Source organism: Haemaphysalis longicornis, unplaced genomic scaffold (assembly GCF_048455015.1).
Source record: "Haemaphysalis longicornis isolate Haplotype H1 unplaced genomic scaffold, Haemaphysalis longicornis Haplotype H1 scaffold_2, whole genome shotgun sequence".
In the NCBI taxonomy this organism is placed as follows: domain Eukaryota; kingdom Metazoa; phylum Arthropoda; class Arachnida; order Ixodida; family Ixodidae; genus Haemaphysalis; species Haemaphysalis longicornis.
Genome location: NW_027526295.1, coordinates 232055315 through 232068140, shown reverse-complemented (window position 1 = coordinate 232068140; position 12826 = coordinate 232055315). Strand labels below are relative to the sequence as shown.

General features: G+C 47.4%; 1 protein-coding gene across 1 annotated transcript in view; it reads left to right on the top strand.

The window, feature by feature from the left end:
• The first annotated feature begins 8509 nt into the window (after positions 1-8509).
• LOC144168553 (neprilysin-2-like) overlaps positions 8510-12826 on the top strand; it is a 147231-nt gene continuing 142914 nt past the window's right edge. The window contains exon 1 of the mRNA XM_077697510.1: positions 8510-8667. Coding sequence (XP_077553636.1) covers positions 8510-8667 — 158 coding nt within the window. The remainder of the gene's footprint in view (positions 8668-12826) is intronic.

Below are 12826 nucleotides of genomic sequence, written 5' to 3'. Positions count from 1 at the left end.
ATGTATACCAATATGAAACAATCAATGCGTGTACTCGTTTAAATACCCCTGCCTGGAATGCCCCAAATTTGGTGAGACCCTACTAAACTAGTGATTACAGGTTGATGGCGCTTAAACAATGTTTTTTGCAAACTGAATGTCATTGTCAGCCTCGCCGAGGGATACTGGCTGATAGCCCTCCACAGATCGTAGCTTGCGCTCATCCGCAGTTTCGGAAAGCAACACTGTGGGTCATCAGTAAAAGGTTGACTGTAAAATACTATGATTATATGCGGCCGTATTTATGTCCAGGATAACTTGAGAACGGGTGTCAGAAAACTTCTAATAGAATTCGCTGTTCAGACTATCCGGCCCAGTTGCCTTGCTAGTCTTAAGCGCAGAGATCGCGACCTGCATTCTTCCAGTGTCATAGCTGATCACCTGCAAGCCGGGGAAGCGAGCCAGTAAAGAAACAAAGTCCAAGCTCCCGATCCAGGGTACCTAATCTACCAAACAGCGTGTTGCGTGAGCGTCGAACGCACTGGTAATTCCCGCTGCTTAAATATAGTATCTAATGTATCATCAATCTTAATTATAACCTTTGGAAGTGCCCATTGGTGCTCATCCGTAAGCGGACAGCGAGTGAAATATCTATCACTGTCGCTGTGACAATGAAGGCCGCTCCCAGCATGACGACTTATCGGGATCCCACTGATTTGGGGTCGGCACGGGCGATAGAAGCCGTCGTCACTGCAATCATCCGGTTGTATCAATCTCTTCACCTCAGACCCCTCGGAACTCTGCGTCATTCGTCATTAAGTTCCATTTGTAAATCTTTACACGCTTAGTCCAGCCTCCTTCCAGTAGCTCCAACAAAGAAGTAGGATTACATATTGTAAACGTTAACCAAAGTGATCCGGAAAAAAACTGGCACTTGTAAAAATAATGGCCATCGTTAAAGGTTGTTTTTGAGTACGCAGCATTCATAATATCCGTAGCACACAGAAAATTTAAATGCTCACTGAACCGGCCTCCATTACGCTTGGGGGAACTGGGCCCTTAGTATGCGCTCGTTAAAATGCCATCAGCGGAATTGCCGTCCACCGGGCCCGGCTCGGCGGGAACGATGCTGCTGCACCAGAGGGATAATGCCACCCCGTTGGCTTTACTATCACACTTGCACGTCCTTTCGGGCGCACAAATCAGCTCCGCTGCCTTCACGTAGACGCTCGTGACATGCGGCGCTCAAGCATTGAAAAATTGGAAGACGTTACACAAAAAACATTCTCCTGTCTTCGAAGTGGCCCTACTTTGGGACGTAAGAGGACGTACGGAAAAAGTGCGGCCAAAATGAAAGTAAGGTGGAGACAGAACGGTTGCGGGCCTCATATAATCCGATAAATAGCGTACCGCACCGGCACTTGAATATATAGTATTGCGTTTTCTACGTCGTTGGCGACGCACGCAGCAAGAAACAGGAATCCGGTGCTTTCAGTCTGCTATGAAAGCTTTAGACGACCGAAAAACCGGCATGCATGAATGGGGATTTTATTATTCAAATGGCGCCATTAGTCATGGGTTGTAGCCCAGTCCATTCCGTTAGACGCTTGTTGGGAATGGACACACGTGGTGTTACCGTGTGCGGAAACCCGCGTATTGAGACGCGTATCCGTGTGCCGTGGCTACCCCAGCCAATATTGCCAATATTGTCTAATGTTCGCCAGAAATTGGCAGTTCGCCATATAGGGTCCTGTTTCAACCTATAGCCTAAAAAAACAACACAAAAACTAAACAGTCGGAGTTGGAAAAAGCTGATGCTATTGGCCATGGGTTTGACAAGAAGTTCCATTTTCGGTTCCGTTTACACGATCTTATAACTCAAAATTAGCGTCAGTATTAAAAATTATTCACTAATATTCGCCAACATAACAGCTAAAGAACATCGAAAGGTCTCCGTATTGGTAATAATTCGAAGACAATAAATAGCCCATTGAACGACAAAGCATTCACCTCGCGTCGTTGTTCGTGGCATCAAAATGGCTTCTAAAAATCGCATTGAATGCACCGCTCTGCACATACCCGCGAATGTCTATACTGGTTAACGTTTTCCTTGGCTTATGTTATGTTTACGTTAACGTTAACGTTTTGACGTTAACCTCAGACCCCGGAGCTTGACGTGCGAGTTTGACGTCTTTATGGCAAGTCATTAAGCCCATGGAACATTAATCTAACTTTGTACCAGGCATAGGCAAGCGAAATAAATCGTAATTTGGGCCCCTTCTATGTCGAAACAAGGCCTAAATACTTATTTATCTTAGAAATATTTATTTCGTGAAATAGGGGAGGCGGAACCCCGCCCCCCCCCCCCCCCCTTCTTCTAAGAAACTACGGGAGTCCACTTTCGGAAGAACCCTCCTCTACCTACAGAAGGAGTTCCTCTGAAAGGCACAAAAGCCCACGGTGAAATGAATCGTCCCAAAACAATAGGTACAGTACGCCATCCACGACGTCGCTCAACGTACTGCCTGTGTACTGCTACGCCTGAGGAAAACAGGCCTGCTGCCGGAAAGGGCTGCGTTCAACATCCCTTTTGGTGCAAACAATGAGAGTGCGAACCCATGATACCGTCTCCTGAGAAACAATAGGCCTTTCAGACAGAGCTTACCACCACACAATCACGAACTGTGGGCCCATTGTTCTTCTGCTATGGGCCAGAACAAACTACACCTTCTTACGCCGCAATGATCAACATAAGTGATGCGGAGACGCGAGGATGTAAAGAAAAAGATTCAGGGCGCCACTTAAGACTCCTTACGGAAGGTGCAGGTGATAGCAATATACGATAATTTCAACCGTGAAAAATTTCCGAGGACACTTAAGCGCGTCTTTCATCCGTTTCACCATCCTTTTTTCTTTGCGGCTTTCTCTCCATCCATGCACATGCGGACACCCTTATATCTGCATGTCTTTTTTTTTCCCCTAATAAAGCTTATTCAATTCAATTTTCTCGCTTTCGCACTGCTTGCGCAACATATTGTAGCGATGAACTCCAGTAAGGAGAGTAAAAAACGTCTATTATAACGGGCGAACTTGTGCCGGCAAACACTGGCGATGCCACAGTTAGAACAAGCCAGCTTGCACTACTACTTTCTCCTCTGTTCACCAGTGAGCACATACCCATAACAAGAAAACAGCCCCGTTAGCAGGGGGGGAGGTGGGGGGGGGGGGGGGAATCACCTTCGGTGATTCCGCCGATGCCGATGAGGTGCGAAACTGGGGCCAGGACGGGGATGACGAACCCGCACACTCCACCAATATTCTGAGTGAGTTATGATGACACTAACTTAATTTTGCCCAAAACTGCGTCCAAGGAAGAAGCGGAAGTGGGCGTCTTCTAGGATTCCTCTCTCTGAGATGGCGGCCTGAATCCCTTGGGCGCGAGCGGGATCTTCGGCCAGTCGGGGGACCTTGATCTGTGTTTCGGGGTCGTAGCTGAGGAGAAATGTCTTCCCCTACTCCGCCCTGCTAACGTGCAAATGTGCTTGTAGAGTTTGTGGCTGAACATTACAACCCAAATGATGGGAGTGAGTGTGGCTCACTGTGTGCACCACTTGCACTGTTCTTTGTAAAGTTCCGAGTAAATGTGGCTGAATGTTGCAGGATTGGGGAATGCTGTAGCCTGTAGCTGACGCCAGGTTGCAGATTGCCGTCTGATAAGCGTGGAATGCGCTGCGGGATATTTCTGGCCCTCCACGCGATAGTGTTGCGTCATGTCCGGGTAGGTCACCAGCCTGTCCCTATCCCCCTGGTCCGAGCCAGTAGCGTAGTCATGAAGGGCAATCACGGGAGATGAAACCTCGGGCCGCCTTACGTGCTAGCTCGTTGCCTGGAGAGATACATCAGTCGGTGTCCAGATTGTTTGAACGTTGCTCAGGCGAACGGCCGGTTCCGAGCGTAAGATGTGTGAGGCTGGGTATGCGACCGCAGGTTTCAATGGATGCCGCGTGATGGCGCTACTATTGCACGCCATACAATACGGGCATTCAATGGAAAAACACATACGTGCTGCTTCTATAAATATCGTGCTCAATTTACTCCTGTAGACTCATCAATTGTCCTTAACACATGTTTCTAAGTCGGAGGCTGCAACGCATTCACTATGTCGACCAGCAGGAGCCATAGCAAGTGGGGAGAGTCTGTTGGCAGATCGTTCCACAGCATATATAGCGTAGCTAAATGCTGCTTCAAGTTAACCCAACCCATGGCAAAAGCCGTGGGTCCGCCATGGTGTTAGAGATGAGCGCTCGTCTCACATTCTGGAGGTGCGGATTCAGATTCCAAAATCCAAGTTTACCCAGTTTTCTTTTAAATTATTGATTACTTTACTTTGTTTAGAGGAGCTTCCTTGAGAAATCCGAGGTTTCTCCGAACATTATTTCGGCGTTTTTTATGGGCGAAGCACCTTAGGGCCGAAGCTTGTCCGTCCGGCGTCCGTCCGGCGTCCATGCTCACGGCACAGCAGCGTGTAAATCGAAACACCTGTGAGTGAAAGGTTCACAAAAGGCTAACGAGAACAAAATAAAAGGTTCACAAGAGGTTAAAGAGAAAAATAGAGAAGTAGAGAAAGAGATAGAGATAGATAGATAGATAGATAGATAGATAGATAGATAGATAGATAGATAGATAGATAGATAGATAGATAGATAGATAGATAGATAGATAGATAGATAGATAGATAGATAGATAGATAGATAGATAGATAGATAGATAGAGATAGAGAGAGAGAGAGAGAGAGAGAGAGAGAGAGAGAGAGAGAGATAGAGGAGAGAGAGAGAGAGAGAGAGCTGCGGTGCAACTGCGTATACAAGCGCGTTCCATTCCACACATTCTCTTTCTGCCATGGATGAAAACGAACATAAGGCGCGGCATGCGGCGGCTCAACGTTTACGCAAACAAGCTACCCCGGAGTATATACTGTACACACGCGTTGTCACTCATTTACTTGCGCGAGTGGGCAATGTCATGGGTGATTTACTGTAAGAACGATCCCCAGTGCTTTGCCCACTTGTCATGATTCACTTCGTGGAGATGCCTGAATTTTTAGTCTTCCAACCGTCGGCTATTTCGTGAGCCATGTTTTGGCCACGGCGGAGAGAGAGAGAGAGAGAGAGAGAGAGAGAGAGAGAGAGAGAGAGAGAGAGAGAGAGAGAGAGAGAGAGAGAGAGAGAGAGAGAGGAGAGAGAGAGAGAGAGAGAGAGAGAGAGAGAATAAATATTTTTATTTATCGACCACAGGCTGACGTGTGGGCCTCGCCCCGTGGAAGGCATCCCTAGTACGGGATGCCTTGACTTAGGCAGTCCGTCCGTGCTCGGGTCACCCAGTTTGAGCTGGATATTCCAACTTTCGACTTACCGAGCACGTAATGACGCGTCCCTCCGTTTCCAAATCAGTGCAGTGAGGACAGGCACTTCAGGTGCGATGCGAAACTTTCACGAAACGGGGTGATAGGCTCCGCTCTGCATCCAAGGCGATCTTAGAGATCCTGAGCCGCCCTTGTTTACAAAAAGAATGCGTATACGATTGCTCTGACGGACCATTTTTCCGAAAAAACATTCCAGAAGCAAAATGAAGGAAGCTCCACTAACGCGTATGACTTGAAGGTAGCGACGCTTTACGCAACATTCACGACCATAACGACGGTTTAAGTCCACGACTGCAGCCGATTTGCTCTTCGCTTCCTCAACGACCTCTACTCCATCTGTGTTGCTATAACGGAGAAGAAGCAAATCGAAGAAGAAGAACGAACTAACGGAACGCGCACACTCTAGGCGCCCGCAGGTGCAACGTGTACCGTATCACGCGTTCTGTGTCGAGCAGGTGGCGTGAATCCTCTCCCCACAGTCACGGCCAAGTGAGTAGGCAGTTTGGACTTTTGGGTTAGCGTTACTGCCCTCTGTAACACGCATACTCCTGCGATAGCCCAATTGGGCTGCAGTATGTAAAAACAAACAAACAAACAAAAAATGAATAAATAAACAAACAAACACAGTGCTATACGCAACACCATTGCCATCACTGACATGCGCCATCAATTTACTCGAGCTCCTACTGAAACAGTGCAACAGACGGCTAACACAATTTTCACCGCTCTTCGCTATCATGTATTGCTCAAAAAAGTCGCGCGTGCGCAAGCCCAAGTAACGCATGAGTACACTTGTGCTTTCAAAAAGTGGTGGGGTGTATCCACAGGCATTACAGTGCGAAACAGAGTGGCTGCCACTGCCGACACGTAAAAAATGCGAGTGCTTTCGTAGGCGTTCATTTAGGCGTCTTCCGGTCTCTCCACGCTGTGAATGATGTGACAACGACAAGGGCAGTATGCGGAATAAAGCATGCCACTCGCTAAGTTCCTCGACACGACAACGTAGTCTAGAAAATCCCCCTCAGATGCGGTGCCACGTACATTGGACAGACAGGAAGATCCCTCAATAAACACCTACGAGAGCACTCGTATTCTTTGCGTGCCGGCAGTGGCAGTCGCCTTGTTTCTCACTGTAAGGCCTGTGGATGCCCTCCCAACCACTTTTTGAAAGCAGAAAAGTACTCAAGCGCTACTCGGGCGTGCGCGCGCGCGAGATTTTGAGGCCTACATGATAGCGAAGAGGGGTGAAAATTGTGTCAGCCCTCTGTTGCACTGCTAGAGAAGCAGCTCGAGTACATTGCTGGCGCATGTAAGTGATGGCAGTATAGGAGCGGTGTTGTCTATAGCCTCGTGTACATATTTCCGATTTCCACGCTTACGTTTTTGGCCTTTTATTTTCTTTTCTTTGTCTTTATCCGAGTGTTCTTACGTCATTCGGGGGTTCTGTGATAAAGTACGCACAACCGTGAGTCAGTGTCTGTAGTGTCGTTTTCTTTTTTCTTTCTTCCCCACCGCTGCGCTGTTTGTACCGATATGTCATGCTTTTGCAATAGAAGGGTTGCACAGGATTTTTTAAAATACTTCCAAGAAGAGCTCCTAATGTTTAGGTCGATAAAGGCAAAAAAAAAAAAATCTTTAAACAAGGCAGAGCTTGTGCTTGTCCAAATGCATCTGCCCGCATCATTCGCCTTATTCCACCAGTTTCTACCCCGAACAAACTCGGTGAAGTGCATTCCGCTTTGTTTGCTCGGTGTCATGAGGCAAATATCGAACACGACATGATTTCTTCTTTGGTGCGTGCTTGCCAGTGGCAACAAACGCTGCGCATATGGCGAAGCGTAAAAGAAGAAGAAGAAGACGAAGAAGACGTGCCGGTTAGGTTCGCACAAAGCCATCATGTAAGTCTCCATGCGCAATTTATGCTGACGTATGTCCCTGGAACCATAACGCAGCAATTGCTCCTACAGCAGTTATATTTAGCATACCGGCTTTGCCAGGTGACATGGCTGGCATAATCCCGATCTTTGTTCAGTAAAATGTTTCAAGGTAGTAAGGAGCCTGCGCCCACAAATCATATTGTAAGACGATATAGCTAATCATGCTGTCACCTGTAGTTACTTTGTACCCGTCTGCTCCAAATGCTCTTTGCCTAACATGTTACGCTCTTCAAAGCCACGGGAAGTAAAATCTAATGGTGTTCCCAGAGTTTCCAAAAGCAGGCAGCGTGACCGTAACCGTTATCCAACTTTTATCACCTAAATTATTTTAGTAAACCTGTAATGGTTCTTATAACGCTGGAACAAATGCAGTCACAATATAACAAACAGAACTTGTTACCATAAGTCACAAATTCAACCGGCACAGCAGCAATCAAGGACGTTGTACCAGCCTTGACAAAATCTGGTGGCCATAACTTCTAAAAGAAAGAAAGTAGCTGCATTTCTGTCGAGAGAGCATTCGAGTGAGGAAGCTTTACCGAGCTCGCTTGACAGGGCCTTGAAGGGTAGGAACAAGTGTTACCGAAGGGCTCGACAAGAAAGGGACGCCACACTCGAGTTGAGGATGATTCAAAGATTGCTTTATTCCTCCGGGCGTCGTCAACATGTCCGCGTACGCGGCCACTCTGGTGGCAGATAGCCCAAATAACTCAGATCGGGAAACCGCCGAAAAGGCAAAGTAAGAGCTTATGAGACGGAACGCTTCTCCGTGATTTTTAGTTCAGCTTGACTTTACAAAACAGCACATGAACAATAGAGAATAAGGAGCACGACCAACCCATCCTGTCCTTTTTTTTTTTTTTTTTTTTTTGCTCTGAGTGCGTCTGCAGTGTTAGTACATTAACTCCTAACTGTAAGAGATACTGTCTTCAATTTTACACATTCACTTTCTACACTACGCCGCTCCTGAGCCAGAAATGATTGTTGTTCAGCAGCAACATTTTCAGATAAAGCTCTCTTAAAGCTTTACCTGAAAATGTTGCTGTAGAAACTGTAGAAACCGTAGAGCTCTCTTTTGCGCATGGTTGAGTGCATTGAATGAAGGTGCCAATTTCTCCTTTGTTTGATGCTTTATTGTAGCTCAGTGACCGTTACGACGTTCTGAAGAACCATGGTGCCTGACCCTGAAAAACCGTCAACCATTCTTGGAGGCAATAAGGCGGTTCTGGTGGCAACGCTCGTTGTCATATCAACACTTACATTCACCCTGGTGTTTCCGTTTATGCCACTAGTGTTCGATTTCGGGGAACTCCATCATGACTCCGACAAGTGCGTATACTTCTGCATTCTGTCTTATTTTCTTTTTTTAATTTTTTGCCAGATTTTTAAGTCTAGCTGGGGAAAATGGCAAGTAGATTTTTCAATTAATATGGACCAGGTAAAAAGAGGTGGACGTCTCTGCATGCCATCGAATGAAAATGAAACGTGCCACCAAAGCCGCGGTCGCTGAAAAAAAAATAGTTCCATTTGCGGAATCGCACAGACTGCAGTAATAGGCAGTTTTAGCATATCGTTTCCGTGTTTGCGTTACCGTTTACCGTGTTACCGGAAGCCGCTGGCGACGGTTAAGCCTGTGCTGGTAAGTTACCGTTCGCGGTAACTCTCGCGCTGCGCAGTCGACTCCCGCAAACACGGTAAACGGTAACGTAAACACGGTAACGATATGCTAAAACCCTCTAATATGTTAAATGTGTTTCCGTTTCGCTTATTAGTTACGTGTTTAAAACGGCTGTGCGGAGTTTCTGTTAAAAGCGGTTCCCGCAGAAAGATATCTTGGAGTGCTAAAGCTCATGGTTTTTCAAAGTTTTGAGCATGGTGACCACTGACGTGCACAGTAGCGAAGCCAAAAAGGCAGAAAGAAGCCAAAGGGGCAGAGCAACACAGATGTTGAAATAAAAGGATTGATTGATTGATTGATTGATTGATTGATTGATTGATTGATTGATTGATTGATTGATTGATTGATTGATTGATTGATTGATTGATTGATTGATTGATTGATTGATTGATTGATTGATTGATTGATTGAACTGTACCCTATGTAAATTCTGGGTTAGGGTGCGCCTAATTAAAGGGGGGAAGAACGGGCGAGGCGCTGACTTTAGTCATCATCATCGTCGTCAACGACTTCATCATCCTACTTGTGCCCACTTCAGAACGAAGGACTCTCCCGTGTAGACTTCCAACTGCTCCTATTTTGAACATTTTGAGTTCATTGCTTGCACCCAAATTCACTTACCTCAGCCATTTCATCGAACTCTTTTTCATCCCCTATCTCTTCTTCCTGCTCATGGTAGCCATTCCGTGTGCCGCATGATCCACCCCTTGTCCAAAATCCGTCTTACATGACCCCACTTCTTTCGCCTAATTGAAGACTCGATGTCTCGCGCCCGGGTCTGTTCTCAGATTCTCAAAACGCCTTTGCCATTTCCAACTGTTACGCCGATCATTTTCCCCTCCCACCTTTCACGTTTCAAACACAATTTCCTAGCGGCAGTTTCTACAACCCTTCTCTTTCTTTCACCTCTTATTTCAAACGTACAGTGCCACAAAACTAAATACTACCCTTCAGTGTTTGTTTTGCCCCTCTGAAAGTAGTCGGATAAAACAAATTTCTAAAACAAATTTCTCAATGTTAGACTTCAAACGGCAGCAAGTCTTGAATCGAAAGAGAAAACTTACTTCATTAATAGCCGCACGGTTGAGTTTACCATAGTAGATGAGATTGCCTTCTTTTCCAGCTTGAGCTAACATGGCAACACCGCACGAATTTAATCCTAGCTGCTGGTAATCACTCCTTCGGATTCCTTGGACGTACACCAACGCAAGCTCCAACCCTCGAACAAAAGCAGGCCTGCATCGCAATAATTCACCTGAAAATTGAAACTGCGGCGGGCATCTGGATCGAGTTATCAGGCTTACTTAGCTACTGAACTGGCGGCCGTGCAGAGCCGTCACGTTCGTCGCATTTTTTCTGGGTGCTCGACAGGCACCAGTGTTGCAGAATAAAAAAATCGCACCGATTTGCATCCTTCGAATGCTCGCCGCGAACATTCCCGCTTGTCACTATTTCAAACCTCTTCAACGCCCATCCCACCGCGATGATTTTTCTCAGTCACACCTCCTTTCCTTTTCCCGTCGTGATCACCCTAACAAAGGGAATTACGTTTCACGTCGGTCATCACGCGCCATCTTCCATGCCACGCACTATAACTGATCCGAATGATATACCATCGCTCATAGCATCCGAAACTGACGCAACCAGGTTTCAGCTGTCCCGGCCCCCGTCTTCCTCCCCAGCGATGCGTATTCACCAATGACAATTCACCAATGACAAAGGACCTACGCTCCCTCATAAAGGAATACACTCCAGCTGGCTACCAATCTGTCGCCCAGCCACAATTCCCCAGCTCGTGCGAGAACTTCATTAACAATTTCCTTACAAATGGAGCCTATACGCCAAAAATCTATCGCAAACAGCAGGCCCCACAACATCCACCATGATGTCCTTAGTGCAACACAAAAACTCCATTGGACCTCGCAAATTTGGTTTGGTCATGACCAGCCCTTTCCAGCCATGGCACTTCTACACCTGCTCGAGTACACCTCGACCCACAACGAATCAGCGCACACCTATTAACTCAATTTTCATCATACTTGAAACCGATCTTCCACGAGTTGTTTCAGGGCCGCCTTTCCCGGATATTCGTCTACGGAACAACTAGACATGACATAACGATCGGATGCTCCTTCCGGCCCCCATGGAAATACGTCAATGTCGGCTACAATAACGCGCATAAAGCTGGCCACTCTGGAGTCAGGCACCAAAATGGCTGCCGCCGTGCGTCAGTGTCGTTACTCTAAAGCGTAGCTTATTTAGTGGCTCTAGCCAAAACTAATCCGGAGCACCCCCCCCCCCCCTTACCCTACGGCGCGCTTCATAGCTAAGGCGCAGCTTCGGCGCGTTAAACCCCGCAATCAGTCGAGCGTTGGTTGGACGCGGGGGTGATGTGCGGCACCCACGCTTAGGCCACGGCCCTGAATAGAAATCACTGCGGACTACAAGTAACCATCGCCAGACACTGATTCCTTGTTGAGCTATTTTGGTGCGCACCTTAACAATAGCAGTACCCGTCGCATATACATTTTTTTTTTTTTCACCTGCGATTGTTCGTCAAGGATTTTGCGCACTCCTTCAGTTTAGGTGCTCACAGATCGGCAATGTCGCACACTGATTCTCGGTGGTACGGCATGAAAATTCCATGTTTTTTTTTTATAACGAAAGCTTTCTTAGTAGGACCGAAGGCGTTCTGTCAAAAAACTAATCCATTTCCCCATAGACCGGTCGGTCGACCGAAAAGCTCTGATAAGATTTCTGGAAACGCCGCGCGTGCGTGAAACCGGGCTTCTGTTTTGTCAAAACGGTTACTTGAAAAGCGCGAAAAACGAACGGTTCTTGATACTAAAACAATACACGCATTGATCATGAAGGAGGAATACAATATTATACATTTACGTCACAACCAACGTGTCGGTAACATTTAGGTCGTTCGTGGATGGGATTACTTAGTGCTCGAAAAATCTTCGTGTGGGTTCGTTCTTTGTTGCCGATTTGGGTCTTGGATAGTTTGACGATCGAATGGACGCACTTCCCGTGAAAGTTAAACGCACTTTTAAGTGCGCATGCACTTCTTAAGCGACCCTGAATCACGCGTCCACCGCCGTCCGTCCATCCGCACCACATACCCACTTAGGGCGATTGGCCAAGAAGAGTTCCTAATTTCTTTAGCACATACCCACTTAGGGCGATTGGCCAAGAAGAATTCTTTCGCATCACCCGTGCATTCCCACTTCCCCATCGACGACTGCTGCTTCGCCAGGAGCGGAAGTCGGGGCGAGTACTACGCCGTCTACCTCGTCGGTCACGTCTACGCGAACCTTGTGTCGCACGCCGTGTCCACCTCGCCGGTCAGGGACGAGTCGCCGTACAGTGCCGTCTACACCGACGCGTACTCGGGCGACGGAATCGTGGTCGTCACCCTCTACCTCGCGCCAAACATCTCGCGCGACGACGTCGTCGAATACATGGACGCGGCGATGGAGAGTGTGGCCAGGCGCGTAAAGCCCTCGGACCCGGTCGTGGTTGTTGGGGACCTTAACGTGGACGTGCGAAAGGGCGGCGAGTGGTTGATGGAATACATGCTCGCCAACCACTCCATGACGTGCCTACCGCTAGAGGCTCCCACCACCATCAACGGCAGCTACACCGACCTGGCCTTTGCGAGGAACTGTCTGATACGCGCGGTCTTGCAACAACTCTTGACCGTACATTTCAGTGACCACAAGGCGGTCATAATGACCGTCAACTACAACGACAACACCAACAAGTGCTGAATAAAGAATAATGTCGTTTCACTTTACTTGCGTG